Source organism: Nelumbo lutea, chromosome 1 (assembly GCF_056320005.1).
Source record: "Nelumbo lutea isolate HS-2025 chromosome 1, American lotus-T2T, whole genome shotgun sequence".
In the NCBI taxonomy this organism is placed as follows: Eukaryota; Viridiplantae; Streptophyta; class Magnoliopsida; order Proteales; family Nelumbonaceae; genus Nelumbo; species Nelumbo lutea.
The window spans coordinates 16,208,114-16,229,741 of NC_142684.1; the positions used below are offsets into that span (position 1 = coordinate 16,208,114).

The 21,628-nt window shown below is 37.9% G+C and overlaps 2 protein-coding genes across 6 annotated transcripts; both read left to right on the top strand.

The window, feature by feature from the left end:
• The first annotated feature begins 132 nt into the window (after positions 1–132).
• Positions 133–12,690, top strand: LOC148873695 (uncharacterized). 3 transcript variants are annotated; one of them, XM_088965999.1, is made up of 10 exons: positions 133–474; positions 2,446–2,540; positions 3,332–3,454; positions 3,538–3,620; positions 10,940–11,073; positions 11,381–11,430; positions 11,572–11,664; positions 11,762–11,853; positions 12,151–12,257; positions 12,354–12,690. In XM_088965999.1, exons 1-10 carry the CDS (start codon positions 259–261, stop codon positions 12,387–12,389), a joined length of 1,029 nt encoding a protein of 342 aa, XP_088822125.1. In that variant the 5' UTR covers positions 133–258; the 3' UTR covers positions 12,390–12,690. The 3 variants fall into 3 exon arrangements, with proteins under 3 accessions (XP_088822125.1, XP_088822124.1, XP_088822126.1); XM_088965998.1 differs by having other exon boundaries at positions 180–474; positions 10,940–11,145; XM_088966000.1 differs by lacking the exon at positions 133–474 and adding an exon at positions 1,983–2,196 and having other exon boundaries at positions 10,940–11,145.
• A 2,357-nt stretch (positions 12,691–15,047) lies between these two features.
• LOC148873696 (pentatricopeptide repeat-containing protein At2g13600-like) lies at positions 15,048–18,251 on the top strand. Of its 3 annotated transcripts, none has more exons than XM_088965995.1 (2): positions 15,048–15,359; positions 15,742–18,251. In XM_088965995.1, exon 2 carries the CDS (start codon positions 15,811–15,813, stop codon positions 17,803–17,805), a length of 1,995 nt encoding a protein of 664 aa, XP_088822121.1. In that variant the 5' UTR covers positions 15,048–15,359; positions 15,742–15,810; the 3' UTR covers positions 17,806–18,251. The 3 variants fall into 3 exon arrangements, with proteins under 3 accessions (XP_088822121.1, XP_088822122.1, XP_088822123.1); XM_088965996.1 differs by lacking the exon at positions 15,048–15,359 and having other exon boundaries at positions 15,742–15,842; positions 15,937–18,251; XM_088965997.1 differs by lacking the exon at positions 15,048–15,359 and having other exon boundaries at positions 15,923–16,061; positions 16,154–18,251.
• Positions 18,252–21,628: the final 3,377 nt, after the last annotated feature.

Here is a 21,628-nt window from a genome sequence, read left to right on the forward strand (position 1 = left end):
AAATAAGGGATTGAGTGCCACGGACCGGAGTTGGATCGGCGAGTCAACACAAATTGTGCCGAGCCTATTGAAGTGGTCAGTGGTAACTCGGATCGGCAAATATTTCATTGAAAGATGGGCTTTTCCGTAATTGTACTTTTCCTGTCTCCCAAAAAAATATCTCTTGCTCTGGCGTTTGGGAGATGATAAACTGCGGAAGGTGATGGCTCATGAATGAATAACCGCTCACAAGCCTCTCTAACCCGAAACTGAACCGAAATGTCGTTGGTTTTATTAGTAAATCAATTGGGGACACCGAGGTTTCTTCTCAGAAACCGAAGTGCTTCTTCTCATGTTCAACAAAATCGAACAGTTTTTACCAGACGCCATTACAGGGGAAAGAAGGAACTCAATGTTCCGCGTTTCAGAGGAGAGGTTTATAGGGTTCGTTCGTTCAAGTCAACAGAAGGGTCCAAGGAAATCAGTTCCGAGAAGGTAAATCTTCTAACCTCCTATTGGAAGAGGGGGGAAAACCAGAGATAGGGGTGGTGCCATCACCATTAATGAGGAACATCTTGGTCCGGGTGAGTAGCGCATTCCTCGTTGGCGGTGATGACAGTATCCGTGTGACAGTAAACCTGTGGAGCTAGCATTGCTAGTGGTATCTGCGTTGTAATTGTTGTAATTGCTAAATGGATTGACACTAAGTCAGACCAAAAGAGAATTTCTTAAGGGTCAAACCCAACGAAAATAACAAACCAAAGCTTCATTTTAATTTCATTAATTAACTGTGACAAACATAATTACGGAGGATCGGATACCTGTACATGTGTAATGTGTATGTGCCCATGTTGAAGATTGATGAATACTGCTAACAGCTTACAAGGTGTTCCCAAATTTATAGTGCTAACAGCTTACAAGGTGTTCCCAAATTTATAGTGCTAACAGCTTGTGAAGCGTGTAAAACGGTATAATTTCACGAATCATACAATAAAACCTCTATGTAAGTTAAAAATTTAATTCCATTTGACATATAAGCGCGATATAAGGATACTCATGGGATACCCGTAGTCATATCTGTGTCCTAGTTTTTAGGAAATATAATCCTATCCCCATTTCCCAAAAGACATGAAAACAGGAACCTACTATAACTTCAACTTTCTTGGCCCTAAACTAACGTGTTCATCTATTAATGTTTGGTGCGAATTCATATAAAAAGTTTTAAAGGCATTGTAAAATAAATAAACCTATATTAAAAAAAATCTCAGAAATAGAGAAAGTTGTAATTGTTTGTTATCTGCAATTGGTCGTAACTAGCTTGATTCATGTCCAAATTGTAGTGTTTTTGGATATAATATAGGTGATAAAATATCATATAATGAAATCACATTAGACCAAATGATAGAAGGATTTTTTGCTGATCAAATAAAAAAAAAGAGTAGAAGTTTTGAGCCCTCAAACTGGGCCACATATTTGAGGTACTTCTGAAAATTCTCTCATTTTTGCTAATAATATTCATAAATAACTGAAAAATAGCTTTGTATAATATATTATTTGTTTCCTGCATTGGCACACTGCATATGCCACATGCTTTATTTAAATAAGGCAACCAGCAATGCTGAATTGATGACTTAACATTACTTCCATCTATTTCAATCATTATCTTAACTTTTGTTCCCATCCAATTTTCATCTCCATGTTGAATGTTTAGAATTGTCCAATTGCCATCACTTTAGATACCTGATTTGCTCAACATTGTGGCAAATCAATTTGAACTAGATAGGTTGCTAGTGAGCCTTATGTATTGATCAGAGAAGTTAATAGACCATATGTCAAATATAAGATTCTGGCTTATTCTATACCATGTAGGTTATGTTTGCTCTCTCTCTCTCTCTCTCCCATTCTTATAATGGTTCTTCTTTCGGAAAATGAATTAACTGTATTTGCATACATCTATTAGTTCTTATTTATTGTATAATCTATTGGTTGGCTTTTATTTATTAGGTACTTACATTTTTGGCATCTTTAATTTGTTCCTCAGTGCTTCTCTTTTTCTTTCATCTTTAAAATTCTTCATTTTTCATTCTTTTTGGCTGAAAAGCATACATTGTAGAATTCAACAAACAGTCAATGATGTTTATTGGCTTTCTGATGCTCAAGCTCTATACTGATGTTCCAATCTTCTTGAATGCATTTTTAAAGTACCTCTTCTCTCATGTAAGTGGTTTTTAGTCCCTTTTAGACCCACATTTAAAATCATATAAGCTTTGATGTTTAATGCATCTGCAGGAAACTGTGTGTATACCGATAAAAATATCTTGTATACCAGAATATGTGCTTGTATCTATTTCAATTCTTTCCTTTATTATTTGATCATAAATGTTGAGCTCACAATCAGGCTTAATGTTCATTTGTGCTTTGTCCTATCACTCTGATGGGTTGGCATGTCTTTTTAAATTATTTCAGAGTTTGGAGAATGATCAATGGCTACTTCTCCAAGCATGGGATGTCCCATGGGACTGGAAGATTATATTATATGTAATGATGCCATACTTGATGAGGTGATCTATTTCATATGTGTATCATAGCATAAACTTTGCTTTCTTAAATGTTAGATTGTTTTTTTTTTTTTTGATAATTTCTTAAATGTTAGATTGTTGTTATTCTAGATTGAACCATAAGGCATTGGTGTGAATGAGTTGTGATCAAACACTTTAACATGTTCAGATTTTAGATTATGGTCAAATTTACCTAAATGAGTCAAGATATCTCACTCTGTTCATGTTGAATCTGTAAAGAGGAATATGCTCTCCCTGAGAGGTGAAAAATCCCTTTCTAAGATCTCTTCCCAAGAAAATATATCTATAGACCAAGATGTATGAAGGAAAACTTTTTTGAGTGACATTCTTTGCACTGTCATTTTATGACCATGCCATCAGAAAACAGGCAGCTTCTTGCATCTTGTTCTAGATGGATTGTTGCAGCATGCAAACTTTCCCTTTCTTTCATTCTAGAGAATGAAATCTGAGTAATACCTATATGTGCACCATTCAGATCTTAACCAAGGTGGTTTCACCAAGATCTTTGTTTTATGCAATTTCTGGTGGTCATTTGCATTTATAATAAGAGAAACTGAGGACATAATTAATGCAAAACATTGGTAATTCGTTTAACTTGAGATATTTATAGCCTATTATAGTATGTTTTAATAAATATTTAAGTGGTAGATCATCCATGTATCATGATACATCTATGCTTTCTTTCCTATCATAATCATGGCACTTACATTGAATTTTGCCATGCTGACCAATCGAGAATGTATTTATTTTAGATTCTAATGCTACCTTCTCAGCATTCTTTTGACAGGAATTGTGGAATCAGCAGGACTTGGAGTGATGCAACCCCATGCTGAGAATGTTATACCACACCTACATGGCACTGATGAAGAAGCAATTCGACTCTTTCTGGATGAATTGTATGTATAAATTGTAGTCAGTTTCTTTTGGAGAAGCACTCCTATTTTTTTCCCTTGTAATAATATCTATTCTTCCTGTGCAGACTAAAAACTGCAGTTAAGCTGTCGGTTCTGTATGTGTTTGTCAGTCCTTATCAACCGTTTCCAGATAACGTTTTCTCTTACAGTATGTATAACACTACACAAATTTCTTATATTCACCTTGGGAATTAAGTATAAAACTTTGATACTTCTTGGTCAAAGTTCTTTTTCTATCATCACTGTTTGTTTTTATCAGTTTCAGTGGTTATTACTAAAAATGAATTACTAATATCCCACTTCATTATAATCAACATGACAACATCTTCCCTAATACATAGCATCAGCTATAATGATCCTGTTTCATTATTCCACTCTATCAATATCCATGGTTAAATTGATTCCTTAGGTCTATTCTCCACTATTTCTACTTACATCCTTTATAAACTTCTTTGGCACTTGTAGAACCTCAATTTTCATTAGATCACTTTCTCTCACTTTTGGAGTTAGTGCTCTTCTATGCCCATAATCAAACCATCTTCGTTGACTTTTCACCTTATCAATTGGACCTGAACTTAGTTTTCTAGAAAAGCATTAATTTCCAATTCCGTCCTACTTGTCCGTCACATCCATCTCAAGTTCCTACTGTCCTCTACATTCATTTAGTGGATGCAATCTTTCTCGACTGCCCATCATTCCATGCAAACACTGTAAATTAGTTTGTTATTTCTCATCAACTAATTCTGCAAGGGTTTGTCTTGCAGTATGTACATGATTCTGATTTAATGCTTAACCATGTAAATACAACAAGCAGAAGTATATCTGCATTTATCTTGTGACTTATTGGAGTATCTATAAAAAAGTAGAATACTTCCTAGAACCGTTTTAGTTTTTATTTAATCATGACCACCCTCTCTCTCTCTCTCTCAACTTCTATTAGTGCAAACATGCAATATTCTTCACCAGAATGTTGCTCTGCTTTTACTAAACGAATTCTTTGAATTTGATGCAAATTAAATGTAATCAGAAGTCTTCATTTGATGGGTTTCAACTAAGAGATCCTACAGTTCAAAGCTAGCCTTTAGATGATTTCAATCATCAGATTTAAAGACCTATTTTCAGAAGGTTTATGTTTTGTTATTTTATGAAAATTTTGTGAGCTTGAATTCTGACATGGTAGAACCATAAAAAATTTGGTCCCTATCCATTTTGCATGTACACTACATGTATCCATAGGTGGAGAATATAAAATCCCCTCTAGTCTAAACTACCTTTGGAGCATCTGATGGTTGTAGTAATCTATAGGTTTGTCTAAATGGATTGTTCACATGTATTTCCTCACTTCCCTAAAGATGTGGATATCATTATTTCTCAGGGTAATTTTCAGATAAAGCTCAGTTTGGAAGGAGTACAAAACTACAAATACAAATATGTTGTGCAAAACCTTATATCTTATATGTATTTGCAGTGTACATATTTGTATTTGTACTCCTTCCTGTTAGAATGTTAGAGTGATGTTCGGCTGATAAGAGTTCTTATTAGCCCATTCTTATGTTTAACTTATCTTGTAACTGGGCTTGTGTTAATGGGCCTAATCCTGTTTAATGATTTAAGTCATCTGGGTGTCCCATCACTAATCAGGGGCATCCCAGTAATTTCTTGTACCTTGTACTATATTCATCTATAAATAAAGGACTGGTCGACTGGATAGTACAGTTCGACATTTTCTTCAGTTCTGTGGTTCTCTTCTCTTCCTTGCTACTTTGAGTATAGCTCTTCAGACTACATGGTATCAGAGCATTAGCTCCTTCCTGCTTTTAGCAGGCGCACTCTTTTCTCTTGCTGTCTTTTCATCTTCTCTCTTCCTTTTCTGGGTTGCTGCAGTGAAGACCTAGGAGTGTAAGAGAGTAAAGCAAGTTCGAACCTAGGGTTTCTCTTGGTTGTAGGACTCAAGGGAAGTAAGACCCAGAAGTAGATGTCCTACTAGATTATCTCCAGCAAATAGTAGCTATTGGGCTACTAAGAGAGGTCTGTATAGGACAGACCTAGTTGATGACTGATTTCAGCAGTCCTAGCACTAGCCGAAAGGGGGAGAGCTTCCTCTACAGTTGCAGCTTTGTGCTCCAGCAAGACTTGGGCAGAACTGTGGTAACTTCAGTTACAGATTCTCTTCAGGTCGGTTATTAGTCCTACTTTGTGAACTTCAGTTACTGCACTGCACAGTTACTTCAGGTTGCAGAACAAGCCCTAACTGAAGTAACTTCAGTTACTAGCACTGTGAACTGGTTCAGTTACTTCGACCAGTCCTAAACAGCACTGCACAGTACCCGAACTGTGAACACTTCTACTAGCACTGTGAACACCACCACTTCGGCCAGTCCTAAACAGAACCACCTACAGCATTGTGAACAACTCTTGGACTGAAGTCAGGATGTCCTCACTATTCGGTGAAGTTTCCTCTAGAGATAACAGACCTGTTACAAGGTCCTCAAACCTGGAAAACCCTAATCTGCACAGCTTGCAGATTACAAGTGTGCTGCTAGATGAGTATAACTTCAGAGAGTGGTCTGTCTCAGCAATGCTGTTCATTACCTCTCATGAGCTCACAGGCTATTTGGATGGAGACAAGAAACAACCAGAAATTGGCAGTCCTGAATACACCGTGTGGCGCAAGGAAAATGCCACAGTCATGTCTTGGTTGCTGGCCTCTATGACTCCTAGGGTGGCCAGAACTGTTCATCATTTCCCCACAGCTGCTAAAATTTGGGAGAAAGTATCTAAGACATATGGCCAGAAAAAGAACAATGCTAGAATCTACAGGCTGAACCAAGACATTGCAGCCCTAAGGCAAGGAGACATGTCCGTGGCAACCTACTTTGCAACACTGGAAGGCCTCTGGGAAGAGCTTGACCACCATTTGATTTTGGATTGGGAAAATGCTAATGATAAGGGGAGGCATGATAAGCAGATTGAGGAGGGCAGAGCCTTCAAGTTTCTGGCGGGTCTTGACCCTGTATATGAAGGTATAAGGTCACAGATTCTAGGGAGAGATGAATTACCTGAGCTTCACCATGTCTACTACCTGGTGAGGAATGAAGGAGTAAGGAGAAAGGAGATGCAAGTTGACTCCCAGACACAGTCAACAGAACTACCTGGAGAACATTCAGCCTTAGTCTCCACTAAGGGGAATAGATTTTCAGACAAGAAGTCCCTCAAGTGTACACATTGTGGTGGTGAGAAACACACAAAGGAGAAATGTTGGGTTTTGTACCCTCATCTGAAGCCAGCTGCTCTGAGAAAGGACAAAAGGCAACATAAGGGCCACACAGCAAGTGGGAATCTTGCCACCAACAACAGTAGTGACAACTCACAGAGTATTCAGACAGTGTCATCTTCCACCGCAAGGCAGGCTGCCGACTCCTCTGGACCAAGTATTTTGGGCTTCACAGCTAGTGAGGTAGAGGTTCTCAGTCGGGCATTAGCCTGTCTGAAGAACAATTCTTTAGCTTCCACCTCTCTTGCCAAATCAGGTACAACCTCTGCATTTAGTGCATCTAGTTCCATTAATTCTACCTCTTGGGTGATTGATTCCGGAGCCACTGACCATATGACACATATGTCCTCCTTATTCTCCACATATCATTTGTTGTCTAGCCAGGATAAGATGAGAGTAGCTGATGGGTCCCTCTCCACCATCTCTGGAAAGGGGGTGGTTGACCTAAGCAAGGATCTCTCTCATAAATCAGTCTTACATGTTCCTAGTCTTACCTCAAATCTGTTGTCTGTTTCAAAGCTTACAAAAAACTTGAACTGCAGTATAACTTTCTTTCCTTCTCATTGTGTCTTCCAGGACAGATTGACGAGGAGAACGATTGAGAGTGGTCATGAGTATGGGGGCCTCTACTATTTTGATGAAGATGTCAGCTCAGCCTTGCAAGCTTCTACTACTAGTCCGGAAAGTGTGGAGTCAATAGCTAGGCTGCACTTGTGGCATGCTAGGCTAGGTCATTTGTCATTTTCTTCCTTAGCAATGTTGTTTCCCGAATTATGTAAGGGCATTCCGAGTCAGAGTTTAATTTGTGATGTGTGTCAAATGTCAAAACAATGTAGATCAATGTATCCAATTTCTAGTAATGAAATTTAAGCCCCTTTTGATTTGGTTCATTCTGATGTTTGGGGTCCTTCACCCATTGTTTCCATTGATGACTTCCGTTACTTTATCAATTTTATTGACCACTATTCTCGGTGCACTTGGATTTATCTGTTGAAAGGACGTGAAGAAGTTCCCCGGATAACTATGATGTTTTGCAAGATGGTTGAAACACAATTTGATAAAAAGATCAAGCAATTCCGTTCAGACAATGCAGCTGAATACTTTGAAAGATCCCTGAATTCATTCATGGAAGATGCAGGCATGTTACATCAATCATCATGTGCTTACACCCCTCAGCAAAATGGGGTTGCTGAGCGCAAGAACAGGCATCTATTGGAGACAGCTCGAGCCCTTCTTTTCCAGCACAATGTGCCCAAGCAATATTGGTCTCAAGCTGTTCTCACTGCATCATACCTGATAAATCGGATGCCATCTAAGGTACTGGGTATGAAGACCCCTTTCTCTGTTTTGTGTCCCACTCTTCCAGAATTTCCTCTTCCCCTGCGGGTTTTTGGTTGTACATGCTTCATACATGTGAAAGATCCAAAAAAGACCAAGTTGGATCCTAAGGCTACAAAGGGAATATTTTTGGGGTACTCTCCTACGCAGAAGGGGTATAAGTGTTATGATCCTATCTCCAAGAAAAAATATGTCACTAGGGATGTAGTCTATTTTGAGTCTCAACCCTATTTCCAGTCTTCTCAGAATCCTCTTCAGGGGGAGAGTAGTGGGTTGGAAGAGGATTCTCATTCTCCCTTCTTTTTTGTTCCCATTTCATCACCTTCCACTACTACTAGCTGTAACATTCCGGGTCAACCTAGTGAGACTTCCACTGTGCCAGTTGCTTCTCCAGATTCGGCTGATGCTTCTGAAGGTTCCAGTAAACAAGAGAAAGAGATACTTACATACAGTAGAAGGAAGAAGGCCCCTCAACCTCATGATTGCAACCAGTTGAACTCAAATCAATCTGTCTCTGCAATCCAAGGTAATTCTGATTCATTCAATTCAGATTTGGATCTTCCTATTGCTCTCCGTAAGCCTGTTCGTTCTTGTACCACTCAGCATCCCATAGCCGATTATGTTTCTTACTCACACTTATCCCCTGCCTATCATTCCTTTGTGTCTGCTCTTTCCTCTGTATGTGTCCCTTCCAGGTATTCAGAGGCGGCATCTGATCCAAGGTGGAAAGAAGCCATGAATGAGGAGATGAAAGCCCTAATGAAAGCAAGGACATGGGAATTGGTGGACCTGCCAGAAGGGAAAGGCACTGTTGGGTGCAAGTGGGTATTCACAGTAAAGCACAGGGAAGATGGGTCAATTGAGAGGTACAAGGCCAGACTTGTGGCAAAGGGATTTACACAAAAGGAAGGAATTGACTACAGGGAAACCTTTGCCCCAGTAGCAAAGTTCAACACAATCAGGGTTCTACTGTCACTAGCAGCAAAATTCTCTTGGGAACTTCATCAGCTGGATGTGAAGAATGCCTTCCTAAATGGTGATCTTCATGAAGAAGTATTCATGGAACCCCCACCTGGATATGATGTTGGAAAGAAGGTATGTAAACTAAGGAAAGCATTATATGGTTTGAATCAATCTCCCCGGGCATGGTTTGAGAGACTTTGTTTGGCCATGAAGAAAGTAGGGTACACTCAGAGCAGTGCAGATCATACATTGTTTACAAGGAGACAGGATGACAAACTTACAACACTCATTGTGTATGTGGATGATATGGTGATTACTGGAAATGATGTGAAAGAGATGAAGAGGCTGAAGGAGTTCTTAGCTTCAGAATTTGAGATCAAAGACCTGGGAAATCTGAGATACTTTCTTGGAATTGAAGTTGCTAGATCAAGAGAAGGAATCTACATATGTCAAAGAAAGTATGTGCTAGATCTCCTAGAGGAAACATGCATGATGGGGTGCAGGCCAGCAGACACTCCAATAGAACCAAGCCATGGATTACAAGAATCAATGGGTGAGGAATACTGTGATAAGGAAAGGTACCAAAAGTTGGTAGGAAAACTGATATACTTATCCCTTACTCGGTCAGACATTGCCTATGCAATGCATGTTGTCAGTCAATTCATGCACTCACCAAAGACCCCTCATATGGGAGCAGTGGAAAGAATCCTCAGATACTTGAAGACTTGCCTAGGGAAAGGAATTCTATTCAGAAAAAACAGCAGACTTGAAATTGAAGCCTACACTGATGCTGATTGGGCTGGGTTCATTGGAGACAGAAAATCAACCTCTGGTTACTGTACATTCTTGGGAGGAAACCTAGTCACATGGCGTAGTAAGAAGCAGAATGTTGTGGCTAGATCAAGTGCTGAAGCAGAACTCTCCTTACTGGGCTATGGCACACGGGGTTGCTGAACTCTTATGGCTCAGGACTCTCCTTAATGAGCTTGGTATCAAGACTGAGGGTCCTCTCAAGCTGTATTGTGATAATAAAGCTGCTATCAACATTGCCAACAATCCTGTGCAGCATGACAGGACAAAACATATTGAAATTGATCGACACTTTGTCAGAGAGAGAATTATTTCAGGAGAACTTTGTGTGCCTTATACTCCATCAGAGATGCAGATTGCAGACATGCTTGGCAAGCTAAACATGATTGATATTCATGCTTAGCTTGAGGGGGAGTGTTAGAATGTTAGAGTGATGTTCGACTGATAAGAGTTCTTATTAGCCCATTCTTATGTTTAACTTATCTTGTAACTGGGCTTGTGTTAATGGGCCTAATCCTGTTTAATGATTTAAGTCATCTGGGTGTCCCATCACTAATCAGGGGCATCCCAGTAATTTCTTGTACCTTGTACTATATTCATCTATAAATAAAGGACTGGTCGACTGGATAGTACAGTTCGACATTCTCTTCAGTTCTGTGGTTCTCTTCTCTTCCTTGCTACTTTGAGTATAGCTCTTCAGATTACACTTCCAAACTGAGCCTAAGGTGAAGTGTGAGGGGAAATCTCATTTGTATGGCATTGCAAAACTCATAATCATTCATTGTCATTGTTATTTCTCTTTATCAGTTTTCTCATACATTTCTTCATTTTCATAATTTATGGTTACTTGATTTTCTCATTTTTAAGAATACAGTAGATACTAGATAGTATTTTGGAACTTGAAAAGATATGTACTTGGTAGTCCTCTCATTGATTGTGACATATAGGAGTTTATTAATCACTTCTACAATGAAACAATGGTGATTTTATAGCTTGATATAGATAATGGTGTCCAACTATCACCCTGGTGTTAGCTTATCTGAATATATAACATGGTTGCTTCTTTCTTGACTCTTTTACAGGATGGCACCAACCATTCAACATTCAGAATGGTTGGCTTTTGTGGGGTATTGGAGGTCTAGTAGCTGCATCAAGTGTTGTTTTTCTCATTAAATCTTTCATATCTGGTCCTGATGCCAATCAGATACAAAATGAGGTCCTCTATTACACAGCAAACAAGAGCATGATATATTTTACTCCACATGGTTTAACTTGCACAAAAATACCAGTTACTGACATATCTGGTTTCTGGCATGTATTTTGATTCTTTTTGGTAACCTTGAAATAAATCACCTTTAAGTGAATAGATTATTCTTTATTTTTTTCCATTTTTAATGATTTCAACCTATATATATTACCAATTTTCTAGGATTCTTCTTCATATTACTATGTTTGAAGAGCTATAGACTTCTGCATTTTAGACTATTGTGTTTAACTTCTGCTTTAATTTCCTTCTGATCCAGGCAGAGTCTTTGGTCCGCTTGTTGCCATTTATTGGTGTATCAAGCATAAGGTTTTATAATTTGGCTCAAGATCTCATAGTTGGAAATTGAATCAGATCTCTCTTCCATATTCCTGCAAATTTGATATTGAAGGTCTTACTATCATACAATCAATGTTTTCATGATTTTTTCCCTTTTTCCTTTTCATCCAGCAATGCTTCCATACTTGGCATCCTGGGACTTCTAGCACCACTTTGTGAGGAGACTATATATCGAGGTTTTCTGATGACATCCCTGACAAAATGGCAAGTGCCCTGAGATGTACTATTATTCTACCTCCAACAATCTTCAAATCAACAGGAGAGTAACTAGAGTTGTTTTTCATTGTTACATAATTTTCAGGTTACCAGTACCCTTATCTATTATTGTAAGCTCTATTGTTTTTACACTTGCGCACCAATCTCCTGGGAAGTCTACAGAGATTTTAATATTTGGTAAGGCTTCAAGTTCAAAATGAATGATCATCATCAACAGCATTCCTTTTGTTGCAGTTTTTGTTTTTTAATGGAACTGCCCTTAGATCATTGCTGTTATTTTAGTTCATTGAGTGGTAGTTCTTTGATTCTTCCTACTGTTGACATACCATTTTGAGTTGTATCAATTGCCACCAAGTATGCCAGAGATCTATTATAATGGCTCAAATATGAAATAAGCAGAAACACTTGCTTTATGTGTTTGGTATTTTAAGTTCATAAAGAAAATCCTTTTATTAAATTCATTAATTGTTGTAGGGGTGGTTCTGGGGCTTGTATATGCTCAAACACGAAACCTTCTTGCTCCTATCATAATGCATGCCTGTTGGAACCTTGGTGTCATTTTCACATTGATATACTTTCAGGTGAGTCAGTTTATTCATTGATGTATCTTTTGATGGTTTACATGGATCAGAAATTTGTTATTATTGTTGCTAAAACTGAAAATTTATTTTCTGCAGTCACAAGGGCAAGATATCCAGAAGTATGTCCTCTAATTCCAGTCATGCATCGACTATTGATGTGGTGGTGGTGGTACTTCACTGGTCTCGTATTATTCTATCTTGGTCTCAGTTTTTATATCACGAAGCAGAAGACCATGGGCCTGATGGCCCTTTGTTAACCTATTTTCATCTCTTTGACAACCTAATCACCATATTTCTTCAGATTTAATTTGTTATTCTGTAGCATTTGATATAGGTAAATACTGAAGCCACAAGTGGTGGGACAGAAAGCAGAGCTCTCTGCTTCGTCTGCAGTACATACATGGCTTGCATGGAACCTATTAATTTTGTATTATTCTCATCGTCTTCCAACAGAGCTCGGCTTCCGTCAGTGCATGGCCTGCTCTTAGTTTCGAACAGCCTTTATGGCTTTGCATTGGGAATATGTCCCAATGAAATAAAGTACATAAGTACGGAGATATTCCCAATGCAAGGCTGTAAAAGGCTTTTCGAATGGACTTTGTGCTGAATGAAGCCGATCTTCCAACAATGCATAAGTTGAGAAATGGTTTTACACTTTACTCCCATCGAATTTAATCACAACAAATTCTCCACAGTTTTATTAGAGGATAATTTGTTTTATCAATGTAATTGAGTTTGAATTTTTCTACCAAGGGTCTGTTTGTTTTTTGGATTTTGAGAGGGGGAAAGTTCATCAATGAGATTTTGGTTTCCATTGACCAAGAAATTTATGTGGGGATCAGGAAAATTTTATTTTACTGTGTATACTTGCCCAGATAAATAATGCCCATCTTTTAAGTGGATAAAAAACTTTTTCTTGTGGGGGAAATTTGCCAACACTTGGATGGGACAGAAATGTCCCTTTTAATAATAGATTTTTATGGATAAAATGACCATTATATTATTTACCTAGAAAGTAAAAGAATATGATAAATGTGTAAATAATTTACCGAAAAGGGAAGTAAGTAATACTGAGAGCATATTAATCACACGAATTACCAAGGATCTAAGGAAGTAGTGACGACACTGTAACGTCTTAATTTCATTTACTAACATTTTAATTCTATTATCACAATGTAGCATCAATTCGGATGAAAAACCATATGTTGCAAATTATTTCAGATGCTTACAAGGAAAATAACAAACAGATAAGTTTTCCTTTACAATGGGGGAATGTAGAATTGTCTAGTTTTTTCTGTTACAAACCTCATCTATAGTACCTCACCTTTTTCAAATTTGTATCTCAAGAGATTTGAATACTTTCTTTTATTTTCATGTCTGTTTTCATTTGAGTATATAATCTTGTTGCAAGAATAGTCCATACAAGTAAAGATGGATAGGGTAGGAATTCAAGATGGAAGGAGCAGAGGCTTTGTTTTATTGGGTTTGAGCTTCTGCGTAGGTGATTGAGAATGATTCCGTTTCCTCAGAAAATGATGCCACATCAGTACTGCATCAGAAATTCATTTTCTGAGAATATGTCCTTTATTTGGATAGTCATTTTTCTCAGACTATGCTTTAGAAATCAGTAAGGCTCTTTTTGGTTTGTGGGAAGATTTGGGTGGGATGGAAAAGTATAAAAATTTAATTTTACATTGTTTGGTTTTATTGGGATGGGATGGGATGGGAAATTGTAAAAGGGACCGAAGGACCGAAGTATTGGAGCTCAATCTACTGTTCATTCTCCTCGCCGTTCGAACCAGAGGAGCAGCAGTGGCGATTTCTCACTCTCTCTCTCTCTCTCTCTCCCTCCATTCTTTCTTTTATTTTCTATTTCTCCTCCCTCATCCGACTTCCTGCCACATTCACCGTCTCTATTTCTTCCTCCCTTTTCACTACCGCTGCAGCTCTTAGCAGCGGCAGCCTTATTCCTTCGATTACTGGAAGCAACAACTCAGCTGCCACATTCTTTATTTCCTGACCGCTGCCGCTGCAACTCTTGGCAGCGGCGGCCTGTGAAACCAGTGAAACCAGCAAAAGTCAACAGAGGATGAGGCATGCAGGAGGGAGGAGGAAGACGAAGAAGAATACCAGGTTCCAGTCGAATGGACGAGGCATGTGGGAGTGAGGAAGGAGATGATGTTCTTGAGTTTTTTCATTGGGGTTGCACTGTTTTGGTGCGACCCCAAATCCATGATTTTGGAATTGGCATTTCACCTTTTTCTCATCCTATCTCCCTCTTTCCCTCAAAACAAATATGAGAAAAGAGAATATTTTTAGAATATTCCCTTTTTCTCATCTCCATTCCACAAACGTACTTTTTGATGTTTTCCCTTTTCTTGCTGTTGCTAAGAATAGTGTACTGATATGACATTGAAAACACCTACGTGGCAGTAACAGAAATAGCACCAAATAAAAAACCCGAGAAAACACCTATAAAAAAAACAGCATCGATCCTAAACAACCTAAGACCCTCGATTGGTGGAATGACAGAATCATCCTATACTATGGGTGTCTTTGTAATTTACCAAAAAGGTGTTTGTTGTACGCCGAGCTACAGAACTCTATCTGGTTTCATGCTTACAAAAAATGCCGCACAACTTTAGCCATGTGGTAATGGCTAAAGATCTGTAACGTAAGCCCAGCCCATACAGGCTGGCATTCGGTGCCAACGTCAAGTGCTGAGCCCAGATATCTGGTCCATCCAAAGTCCAAACAGTTTTTATGTGGACCTTCTCTTACTCATCATGTGGCTGAAAATGGTGGCAGTGGCAGGCCTTCCGAAGAAGGCCTCCATAGTAAACGGGCGAACGGTCCACGGCCCACCGATAACGATAAGAACACGCTAAGTAATATTGTAGGAATAAATGGAGTGACCGATCTCAGCTGGGTTCCATTCTTCCTTTGTAGAGGGAACGTGGGAGAGAGTCAGCTGCGGAGATGACGAGGGGGAAGCAGAAGATCGAAGCGCAGAGACGGAATGCTGAGAGAAATCAGAAACCAAAGGGGTCTCAGCTTGAAGCGAGAGCTGTAGCTCTAAAGGCTAGCTGCCCTATCTGCAAGGTACCCTTCGAAGAACAGTCAAAACCCTAGAATTCGATAATCGTCTCTCTGCTTCTTTTGTCCTTTCATCTGATTTATTTTCCCATCGTTCTCTCCTTGTTTGATAGATATAGCTCATAAACTCATCCAGATCAACAAGAGGAATAATTTTTTAGGGAGAAAATCAATAAAAATGTTAGTTTCACTTAAAAATGCTTTTCAAATTTGATTTTTTTTTCTGGTTTCCTTTTCTTGATTGATCATTTTTATTCATGAAACTGTTGTATTTTTTTTCCTGGACCAACGTAATGTTCTGCATATTCTACTGAATTGTTGTTTCTAGGAGTCTTTAGTTTAGAAGGATTGGTTTGGTCTATTTGTAATTATGAATCTTACAATATAGGTTGGTGAGCATAGATGGTCTGGTGCTAAAGTGGATGTCAAACCAGAGGGGAAGAGAAAGTGATAAAACATGTTTACTCGATTTCAATATCTGGAGTACAGGTTCGGGCTTTGCGCCCCATTTTTGCCTTTGGTGGAGAAGAAATTATTGATTCAGTTTATTAGTTCTCATGGAAATAGATCTGTGCTTCATCAGGATGTATATCGGTGGAACTCAATTATTATGAATTGCTTTAGGCAGGGGGACGTTGAGGCAGCTTGCCGGTTATTCAATGAAATGCCCATGAAGAATCTGGTAACATGGAACTGTATGATATCTGGGTATGTTCAAAATCAGAAGATCAGTGAAGCACATAAGATCTTTGATACCATGCCTTTTAGAAATGTTGTATCATGGACTGCATTGTTGACAGGATATGCGAAGTGTGGAAAGTTGGAACAAGCTCGTGATTTATTTGATAGAATGCCGGAAAGGAATGCAGTTTCTTGGAATTCTATGCTTGCTGGCTACATAAGCAATGGAAGAATTGACAAGGCACAGGGACTCTTTGATGGCATGCCAATTAGGAATTCTGTTTCGTGGGCAACTATGATTAATGGGTACTTAAACTACGGTCTTGTAAGTGAAGCCCAGAAGTTGTTCAATCAAGTTCCTGTAAAGACTACTTCCATTTATAATGCATTGTTATCCGGTTATGTTGAAAATGGGTATCTTGAAGAGGCATGCCTACTATTCAACAAAATGCCTCAAAGAGATGTTGCTTCCTGGACCACCATGATAACTTGTTACTCACGAGTTGGGAAGATAGAGAGTGCTAAGCACTTGTTTGATAAGATGCTTGAGAAGGATGTAGCAGCTTGGACAGCAATTATTCAGGGCTATTTGGATAATGGAAAGATTGAAGATGCGTGTAAATTATTTGAAGAAATGCCTTATCGGGATACGGTTGCATGGAACTCAATGATTTGTGGTTATGTTCGTAAAGGAATGTTGGACAATGCTCTACAATTGTTCATGCAGATGCCAAAGCGAAGCATTGTTTCATGGAATTCAATTTTACAGGGCTATGTGCAACAAAATGACATGGACAGAGCATGGAATTTCTTTGAGAATATGCCGTGTAGAGATGAAACATCATGGAATACAATAATTGCTGGATATCAAAGTGGGGAAGCTTTGATTTTGTATTGCAGGATGATAAAAGATGGGCTTAAGCCTGTTCAAGGGACATTCACCACTGTGGTTTCCGTTTGTGGTACTCTTGCTATAATTGGTTGGGGAAGAGCTATCCACCTTTCGGTGATAAAAAATGGTTATGAAGATGATACAATGATCGCAAGCTCATTAATCACTATGTATTCCAAATGTGGATTTATTGATGATGCTAAATTGGTGTTTGAGAGTATTATAAAACGAGACACAGTGGTTTGGAATGCCATGATTGTTTCCCTAGCTTACCATGGATCTGGCACTGAAGCCCTTGCACTCTTCTCTTCTATGATTCAAGCTGGATCAGGACCAGACAATGTTACTTTTTTAGGCATCTTGACTGCATGTGCTCATAGAGGGCTAGTTGATGAAGGTTGGAAGTACTTCAGATCTATGGAGGATTGGAATTTGATTCCAGAGCCAGCACATTATGCTTGTATGGTTAATCTCTTTGGACGATCAGGGTTGCTAAATGAAGCTTATAACTTCATCAAACAAATACATGTAGGTCTCCCAACACATGCTTGGGAAACCCTACTCAGTGCATGTAGAATCCAAGGAAATCTAGAGCTAGGTGAACTAGTTTCAAAAGAAATTTTCAGCAACCAATCTTTAAATGAAGGGATGTACATACTTCTTTCAAATATATATGCTGAGAAAGGGATGTGGGAGAATGCGGCAAGCATTAGAGCAATAATGAAACATCATGGGGCCAAAAAAGGACCTGCTTGTAGTTGGATTGAGATAAAGGGAAAACTGTCTTATTTTATGTATAATGGCCGATCTCACCCTCAAATTGAGGTCATACACAATCGTTTGCAGACTCTTCAAGTTATTATGGAGGAGATTGGTTGAATGAAGAGGGTTGTTTTTTTGGTCTAAAGATGGTATATGACTAGTTTCAGATATAGATGGTTTGTGTGGATCGTGATTTATTTAATCCAACGCTTTTTAAGGACAGGGGAATTAACTCTTTACTTGGAAGTTCAGTTGGATGGTTTTGTTTAAGAAAGTTTTTACTGGCTTTAATCAATGTTAAGTGGTTTCATTTGGCCCATTGATTAGGAGTTTTGCCTTGTTTTGCTTGATGCTTTATTATTTCAATTGTAATGAAATCCCAGATGGAAGAACTTATAGCATAATAAGGATGACAGCACAATTAGAATTTGTGTATGCAGAAAGGAGAGAGATTTGTCAAATGACACCATATATATGAAAGCATGGGAAATGACTACAAATATATATTAATCACATAAGAATCTTTTAGTATAATAAAATTGAGAAATTCTGATTTTGCTTTATGTCATGGAGACCAATTATGAGAAGTTTTCATATGATATTTATTGATCTAGCAAGAAATCGTGTTGTAATGTCCTTAGGGAGATAACATGGTGATTGTTAGGAAAGAAGCACTGAGTAGGTATTTTGACCTAACTGGTGTATGAAATATGGTGGCTCATGTTAGAACTGATTGTGAGACTATATCAGGGACTCAGCTCTTGGTCCATGTCAGTCTTATTGGTCATTATTGAGCTAACCAGTGTTTTAAAAGGCTTTAGAGTATATGCACATTTAGTTTCATGGGTGAAGCAATGCACAAAATGTGTAAGTTTCACATATTGAGGCATATTTGAAATGACAAAAGAGCACAAGGCTTATACATTTTTCATGTTATAAAGTTTTGGGCACATTTGTAATTCTGTCCTGGGTCAGCTTACTAAGCTGATTTCTTTCACAACTTCTTGTTGTATCCTAAAGTTTTCTAATTAATGAAATTCTTTTGAAGTTATTGATAAAAAAAAAAAAAAAAAAACTAATGTTATAAACAAGATAGTTGCACTTCAGAAGCCGAACTCATCCACCTTACCCAAGCCTGGGTGTTTCTTGTCATGTAAGATGGGAGCCTGTGTTTTAACTAGTATTTTATTTTCTTTCTAGAATACCAACTTCTTTTTCCTCCTTATCCTCATTGTTATTTTCTCTCTTTCCTCATTATGGGCATGAGAAGGAAAAAAAAAACAAATTACTTTTTCCTTATTTACCCCATTGGGGAGTCAACAGGGCACTTGTCTTATTGAGCATGGTGCCATTTTTTTTTTTTTGATGAATGAATGATGATTTTATTAATAAGAGAAGAAAGTGTACATTCACCCTAAGAGGAGCCATGAGATGTTACCTCCCCTTAGAGATTTGAACATAACCATATTCTTAACTCTTAACAGAATACAATTATAAGGTAGTCCAAAACAATTCAACCCTTGAAACCCCTTGTTTAGCCAAAGAATCAGCCATAGCATTTGCTGATCTGCTAACCCACCGAAAATTGACTGACATGTTCCTTGTAAGCCAATTAACTTTCTTGAGAAGATCCCTGTAGCCCCAGAAAAGTGTTTCTGGATTCGGCAAAGCATGGTACCATTTCATGAGATAAAATTTAAAAAATAAAATACACGTAGGATTAATGTTAAAAATCCAAATATATGATATTGGAAAATGGCCTATTAGCAGCCTTATGATGAGCAACCTGGGGACAAATGGCAGTGCTACGATTTAGTTGGTCTTTACCTCTTTGGAAACATCCTGCAGAAGGCATACCACATTTACCAAGTGCTTATCATCAGCCTGTATATTTCTAGGATGACTTGGACTCAATGGTTACTGCATATGACTTCCAAAGGAATTGTTGGGTGATTTGTTCTTGGTGTTGAAGTGGAGGAAGATCTTTTAGTTAAGAGTGCTGGCATAGTTGATAATTAAGGCATCTTAAAAAGTATGTGCAAAAGGTTGTTTTGTCAGTAATAATTTATTGTTGCTATTTTATGTGTTAAAGTGAAATAACATGGTTAAAAAATGAGTAGCTGAGATGAGGATGTTGAGATGGATGAGTGGCAAGGCAAGGTTAGAAAGTACAGAGCCAGAAATGAGGACACATTAGATAGGACTTAGGAGTGGCTCCGATTAGTTATAAGATTGGGGGAAATTTGATTTAAATGGTTTAGTCATGTATTGTACATAGATGACAAATGACCATACTAGTGAGGAGTGAATTGGTTCAAGTAGAGGGCTCTAAAAGAGTAATGAGAAGACCAAATAAAAATGTGATCCCAGGTGGTACAAAAATGGTTTAAAGACTTAAAATTTGACAGAAATCATGGTCTTTATAGTGCATAATGGCAGGACTGGATATAGCTGATCCCTAATAATTGGGATTAGAGCTATCAGCTAACTTGAGTTCTATCCTATATGGAAAAGTCAGAATTTTGCATCCCTCAGAAAGTGCAGATGTAGGAAGAGTGGTAGCATCTCCTGATAACCACAATATCTGCAAGATTGTGAGTATTGATAGCATGGTAATGAGTCAGTAGTCAGTTAAAAATTAGGTTTCTTTCTTTGGGGTGACCAGCATTTACCAATAATTATGTTTTCAAGTTCGGGACCCTGAATTAACAAGATATTTTCGATACTAGTCTTATGAGACATCAGCGAAAATAGTTAATGAGTGAAGGTGACTGAAGGAAATTAAAAATTTGGTCTTTAATCCATTCTCAAGTATCAAAATCTACATTAAAAAGATATGGACAATAACTGTAATGGTTCCACATGTCATTTATTTTCTCTCCCCCAAGGATTTCTTCTCAGATGGCTTTGATATTTACTTTCCTAACATGCATGATTCCTGAATTTTCCCAATGGTTTTAATATATCAAATATTCATGACTTAATTTAGACTTGGAAGTTCATATTTTTTTCTTAATAGTTATGATATTTAATTTCATGGATGCTACCTTAATTTAACCTAAGAATGGTTTAACTCCCCCCCCCCCCCCCATGGATTTGTGATCCTCATTTGACATCTGTGTACATCATAGTTTTTTTTGCTGTCAACTCCTTTCAAAGTTTGTCTTTTCAACATGCTTCTTGAAATGGAGATATACTAGAGAGTAGACTTATCCAAAACAAGGAGATATAATAGAACCTATAGTTTTCTTAGTTCTTGTGGTCAAGATCTTCAATTTTTTTGGTAGCATAGTTTTCAAGGTGCCAATGCGATGCTAGGTAATAGGGGAGAGCCCAGTCAACTAGGTGTCCACTTAGTTGATGGATTTTGATGAAAAAACATTCTAGATCCCATATTAATTCCTCAGTTACATAGTATGATAGGCCATGCATATTGAAAAAAGGCAATGATCTTTACTAGATAATAATAAATTTCATGCCAAAAACATAGAAAACTATAATATCTAACGGACAATGGCATTTTAAATCTATTATGTCAATATCCCAAAAACAAGATTGTAATAAAATAGTTTAATAGAATATAGAGCAATTGCAGGATAAAAACAATTACAAATTTACCAGTTAAATAACAGGAAGCCTGTTTCTGGTCTTAGAAAACGAAGGGGAAAAATTAAAATAGAAGAATGAGAAGGGGGTGGAGGACCGCGGAGACCCTATTTCAATCCAAGAAAATGAATAAAATCTTAAAAAATTTAAGAAAAATATAAAAAAGAAGATGGTGTAGGTTCTATTATAATATTGTGAAGTTGCTAGAAAATAAAATATAAAAAATATACATTATACCTTACATAAAACCTCTGGGTGCTTGGATGAGGCAAGCCACAATTTGTGTCCTGTTACCTAGGTTTCACCTTGACAACTATAGGTGATACAAATCCTA

Excerpts from the sequence above, each read along its gene's own strand:
- LOC148873695 (XM_088965998.1), top strand. The coding sequence starts at position 259 with ATGTCGTTGGTTTTATTAGTAAATCAATTGGGGACACCGAGGTTTCTT. Across the intron at positions 2,541-3,331 it reads ATGATGCCATACTTGATGAG|CATTCTTTTGACAGGAATTG; the intron begins GTGATCTATTTC and ends CTACCTTCTCAG. Across the intron at positions 11,854-12,150 it reads TACAGAGATTTTAATATTTG|GGGTGGTTCTGGGGCTTGTA; the intron begins GTAAGGCTTCAA and ends TAATTGTTGTAG.
- LOC148873696 (XM_088965995.1), top strand. The coding sequence starts at position 15,811 with ATGTTTACTCGATTTCAATATCTGGAGTACAGGTTCGGGCTTTGCGCC.